Raw genomic sequence first — 6,000 nt, forward strand, 5'->3', positions numbered from 1 at the left:
TTCAGCATATAGAGCTCATAGTCTAGAGAGGATATAATGGAGAGGAATACTTCTCCGATTGCTCAGAGCTCTAGAATACGGATGGACCTTCAATGTTTGCTTACACATTGCAGGACCAGAAATGGGTGTTAGTTCTGCATTCCATTGTATGTGATGATTAGCATTGGTGTTCAAATTCAGGTTGTCTTTATATTCCACCCAAATATGGCTATTCGAATTCGAGTAGACCCGACTCGAAAAACACAGGGATTTGACAGCGCAAATTCGTGTTACAAACTAGATTTGTGTAACTAACTTTTATTTATTTATTTTTTTACAGGTTATCCCACAATGACTCCTATCAGAGTGGGATCCCCCACACACACACACACACACACACACACACTTACCTTAACATTTGTGTCCACTTTTGCCAGTGATGGTTGAAAGCCATTGTTGTTAGAACTTGTGGACCCTACAAAATAAAAGTAATTCACTTTTATGATCCTACATGAAAGTAATTACTACTTCCAACACAAAGTTACTTTTATCTTATTAAAATTGTAAACTTTAAACAGTTTTATAACTCATACAACTTACAACTCATAGATATAATAATTTAACAGATACTTTATCTCTTGCTTATTAATGGAGTAAACTACTCAAGATCTGATTACCAGATTTTACAACAACAATAAATTGGCAGGAAAATGTTTTTTTATTATTATTATGCTAACGAAAGTGTTTAATAAGCAGTTATATGAAATGTTTTCTTCCTTCTCCATTCTCTTATGGTAGTTATTATGGTAGTTACTATCCACCCTCTCTGTTTCCTCCTATACATATTCATTCTCTTGTTTTTAAATGTATTAAACAAAATCATTTTTAATTTACTACATCTTTAGTGATTACTACAAAGACATGCAAAGATGGTTGGGTACGTTAAAAAAAAATCTATGTATCCGTTTAAAAAACAAATCATACTTCATAAAAAACAAAACAAAAAACAGGTGTATAGGTCAGCAGACTTTTGCCTAATATATAAAGCTGTCATGGCAAAAAGGTTTTGCTGGTGCATCAAAATAACCAAAGTGCAGAACACATTAATCAATATTAAATCCCACCTTCACTTCTATTGTCTCTCTCAAACAATGATCAAAATCACTAAGATGACATTTTTCCCCATTTTAATGTTTGTTGTGCGCATTTCCTTGATATCCTGACCGGTATCTGCATGATTTTATACATTACCCTACTACTCCACGATTATTAAAGGCCACAAGATTTTGTTTTAAATAAATATATGTTATGCACATTTACTATCACCTGTTGAAGTATTGTTGGTGCATTCTGTTTGATTCCGAACAGCATTCAGCCTGTTATTGTAGCTTTCTTGATCTTGTGTGACAGTTTTGAAATCACATGGGATAAGAACCTCGTGTTCCACAACAATACTTCCTTCACTGCAAGAATAAAATGATGCTTTAACAACAAATATTAAATAAAATACAGTGAACACCAAGAAGCAAGTGAAATCAAAAACAGGCTAAATGATTAGATTTGGCTGTAATTTGTTTTATTCTGTTCTCTCAAAATGTTTAAAATGTTTACAAAAAAAAAAACAGGGTAAAGTTGGATGGGAAGCATAGTCAACATAACAAAGTCAGAAAGTTCACTTCATTTACTTCCAAACATGTAGCTAAACATACAGATGGAAGACATATATGAGAATTGATTTGCTTTTCAAAACATCTTTACCTCTGTTCAGCTTGTCTTATAATAAAGTAGCTCTACCAGAAGGCACAGCCAAATCCCAAAGGGCGGGTTGGTCAAGAAAACACCCCAGCCTGCCCAAAGGAGGAAGAGCACAGGTATGAGCCGCCACCACCACCAAATTGGCTCTGATGCTGCTTCTCTATCTTTTAGTCAGCACAGGGCATTATAAAAGGCAGACATCAAGACAAGTGTACACTAACTGCATTAATAGGATACAGTAGGTGACCTTTGAATTAATATATAACTGGCAAAGTTCTCTATTGCACGTTCTTGTTGAACAAATATCAAGTTCCACAGCTTGGGAAAACTTATAAAAAGATAAGCTTTGACAGCTGCTTGAAAGATACAAAAATGTTTATTATTGGCTATAAAAGTAGTCATTTTCAAGCAATTTCATCTAGCAGCATTCAATCATTAATATAATTGGCAGGTATAGTAATATGTTGCCGGACAATGACAGCAGTCCCCTTGCTTGGCTGACTAACCAAAATGATAGGAGAGTGACCCACACAATGACAGAAGCTCCATCCAACTGAGTTCCTGTCATTGTTCAGCTAATTATGTTCAGCAGATGACAGCTTTACTAGTCCGGCAGCTAGATTGACTGAGCGTACAGCTCAGTTAATCCAGCCTGCAGCCATTGACGTAAACTATACCTGTCATTCACAGGTGTAGTGTACTGCTCTAAGAGGATACATGGCCATATACAAGCCATTCTGTCTGCCACCCAGAATTCTTTTGTACCGCACACATTTACCTATCATAATGTTTTTTTTGGGAGGAAACAAAGTAAAGTGTCCAGAGAAAGCCCACCCAAACACAGGGAGAACATACAAATCCCATACAGAGGGATACCTAGCCATGAATCCAATTGGAGACTGCAACGCTGTAAAGTTAGTGTTTAAGCTACTGAGCCACAAAGTCCATCAGGCCACTCATTTTTTGTCAAGTGGTAGAACATTCCATCAAGCTTGTTCAAATCCTTGTTTGCTACGGATGCTGCGGAATCACAATCAATAGAGACAAGGAAACAATGTCACTAGCCTCAATAGTGAAGTAGTGATTCCATATAAGATAGCAGCAATTCTCTTAGTGATCCTGATGCCAGGACAATGTTTTATCAATGCTTGCTCAACTTTACTGCCCTATTTGGGGATTATTCATTTGATTCTTGTAGGATACCTCCTTTTTCCAAGTTCTTTCTAACCCTTATTTCTTCTGCCAGCAGTATGTTGTACAAGTGTTTTAGCATTATTCACTTTGCTTCTTGTCTTTCACATTTCTTGAGCACAAAATAGCACAAAGGATGCAATGATAACGATGAGGCTTGTACAGTCAGTCGAATAATGTTGGATCATAAACACAATGAAAGACAAAAGTCCTTCAACCTCACCGTGGTTTATTATATTCTACATATGCCCGATACTTACTACACTAATATGATATTGATGTCAACCTCCTTTTGAAGTTGATTTGAATAGAACTTTTCCATCTGTAAAAGAGAAAATGATAAAGGCAAAAAATTGAATTCTGATATTGTGAAAATATGAAGTCTCATAAACATTGTTTTAGCACAATTTACAGCAATAATGATATTCAAAATAATATCAGCAAGTTCAAATCATACTTCACCCCCACCCCATTCATATTGAATCATTTTTGGAAAACCTGTACACCAAAAAAAAGGGTCTATCATTTATATCATCATATCATTTATCATCTATTCTTTGTGATAGCATTTTTATTTTAAATGTGAACATTTGAGCTACCACGGGATACAAAACAACACCTTCCAGAATGGTCAGTCAAGATGGCCCAAGATCCAGCAACCAGAGGAGAACCAGGTGAAGATGGCAGTGCCCACGACAGAGCAGTAGGTATATGTAATAAAAAAAATTGCAGTCAGGCAGGTAAATTTATTTTATTGCAGAAGGCACACTTCCTGTCCTTCTGCATCAAACAACCTGCCTTCCTGCAATTTGTTACCAGTTTGGTTTATTTCTGGTTTAAGGGGAAGCTGAGGTCCTGACAACAAGGTCAATTTTTATTGCTTTTTAAATATTACTCACGTGTTGAATTTTGTGGAAAATATAACTTCAAATCAAAATCTTTTATTGTTAAGGCATTTTTTGCTGTTGATTATTTTTAGCAATTGTTCTGCATATTTCAATGTAAGACCACCGATATTAAAGTAGATTATCATCGCTGACATTTATCTGTATTTGGCCTTGTAATACATAGACACCATACATAGTGTATTTCGCTTTTTCAAACATGACTCCACCACTACCCACACCCTCAATTAGACCAATACATAAAAAAAAAAAAATTGTGATGAATCAAACCACTTTTTACATACCTGACCCTTAAACCTTTTTATAAAATTGTTGTATGTTGGGGATCCTTTAATACTGAGATCTTGTGAAAACGTTTCATTGATTTTAACAGTGATATTTACTTTCACAGTGACGGTGGCTATAGTGAGAAAAAAAGAGATGTGAAACGGTAATAAAAACGAGCAAGAGAGCAAGTAAAATCAACAAGTTATTTTTAAAGGCTATTCTGGAATTTCGTATTTTTTAAATATTGCTATTAAGGTAGCCTTGTATTTTAAACTGTACTCCATGCATCTTCTCTGCCATTAACATTTTTGGCTTGCCTGATGACAGTTTTGTTCTGATTACATGCACAGCTCAGTCTACAATCTTGACATACCCTGGGTGCTGGACAAATGAACTCCTATGTACATGCATGGGACTTTCCATATCCAGGGTGTCACAGATCCCCACAGGACCAGAGGACTTGTGTCCTCTTTTATGTCACCCACCTTGCAATTCAGCCCAGGAATCTCATTCACTGTTTGATTTCTGGTTTGAACCATATGACTCCCTGAGAGCTGCCCATTTACCAGGACCAGGAAATTCTGCAGAAGTGCTCCATCCACTAGCAAAATGTAAACACCACCTGAGCTACCTCAGCTCCAGCACTCCCTCTGGTGGTAAGGGTGTCACATGATTTCCCCCATATAAGTACTGGCAACAGGATGTTGACTGGACAAGGAGTTCTTCTAGGCTTTGTTTCTAGGTCCCAATTTGCACTTCATGATTCTGATCCTGACACTGGCTATATCCTTACCATTCTTCAATGTTGTCTGCGCTGACCTTGGCACTTCTGCTATCCACTCTTGTACTATGCATTGGTCCTACCCAGTCAGTACCCGCCAGCCCCTGTGTGTATGGGGACCGCAGCCTGAGCACTGCCTACTAAAGTCCATCCCCCCTTAGGGAGTGCACTAGTGAAGTTGGAGGGTGGTGTCTTAGACTCTATGCCCCATACACGTCCCTGCCAACTGGCTTGTGACACGGAGGGTCTACCACCCACGTGTTTTCCATGACACCTTAACACAGGATCTCCCAACCAAGATGTCTAAAGACATCAAACCTGAAAAATGGCCTGTAGAAAATGGTAGCATTAGCGTGGCAAGGAAAATTGTGCATTTCATAGCTAGAGGAAGACTCTTTGGGAGACAAGTATGGTAAATTCCATCTTAATTGCTCATTAGAGAGTCCCTCTACTAACATGTCTCATTATTTCATTACATATGGATTCTGCCAATAGATCTGGGTGGCAATACTGTTCAAGCAAATGACACAGATTTACTGACAAAATTATTAGGTTATAACATTATCTGACCTATATGTCATTTATGATTCGTTATGTTCCTACAGATCACCTTGACCGATCCCTAGCAATTTGGAGGTTTTGGCAGAGGTTTAAAATGCTTTACTTTACTATATTACACTTTACTTTTTTTTAATAATTTCACTTGGGGCCGGATCCCACAGATTTTACTGACCACAATTAATTTTGGAGACAATACTAAATTTAAGGGCACTGCAAATAACTTAAAATGTGTCAATGTAAATTCATGAAATGTCGAATATTAGCCTAATTTTTGAGAAAATTTCTTCACACCCCTAATTTACCAACCCTTCCTTCTTGAGATCATGAATATCAAAACAACTAGAAAGAAAGGTCTGTACTGATATTCACTGCAACTGATGATGCAATGCCTGTGGTCTGCAAGGCAAAAAGTTTGTCTGATATGTATGAACACATATATGTGTGAAATTTATATCTGTTCCTATGATGCTGACCACTTAACACAGGAAGTGGAGAGACCAAAACACCAATAAAAACTGATATTACATCCCACCCTACTGATCTAAATATAAAGTTTAGCTG

At 37.1% G+C, this 6,000-nt stretch overlaps 1 protein-coding gene across 1 annotated transcript in view; it reads right to left on the minus strand.

Annotated features, from left to right (window-relative positions):
* Window positions 1-1,285: 1,285 nt before the first annotated feature.
* Window positions 1,286-6,000, minus strand: part of LOC140322309 (uncharacterized) — a gene marked incomplete in the record, with an annotated part of 7,747 nt that continues 3,032 nt past the window's right edge. Inside the window, 3 exon segments of the mRNA XM_072398888.1 lie at window positions 1,286-1,442; window positions 3,186-3,247; window positions 4,115-4,230. Coding sequence (XP_072254989.1) covers window positions 1,286-1,442; window positions 3,186-3,247; window positions 4,115-4,230 — 335 coding nt within the window.

This window comes from Pyxicephalus adspersus, chromosome 2 (assembly GCF_032062135.1).
Source record: "Pyxicephalus adspersus chromosome 2, UCB_Pads_2.0, whole genome shotgun sequence".
Classification (NCBI taxonomy): domain Eukaryota; kingdom Metazoa; phylum Chordata; class Amphibia; order Anura; family Pyxicephalidae; genus Pyxicephalus; species Pyxicephalus adspersus.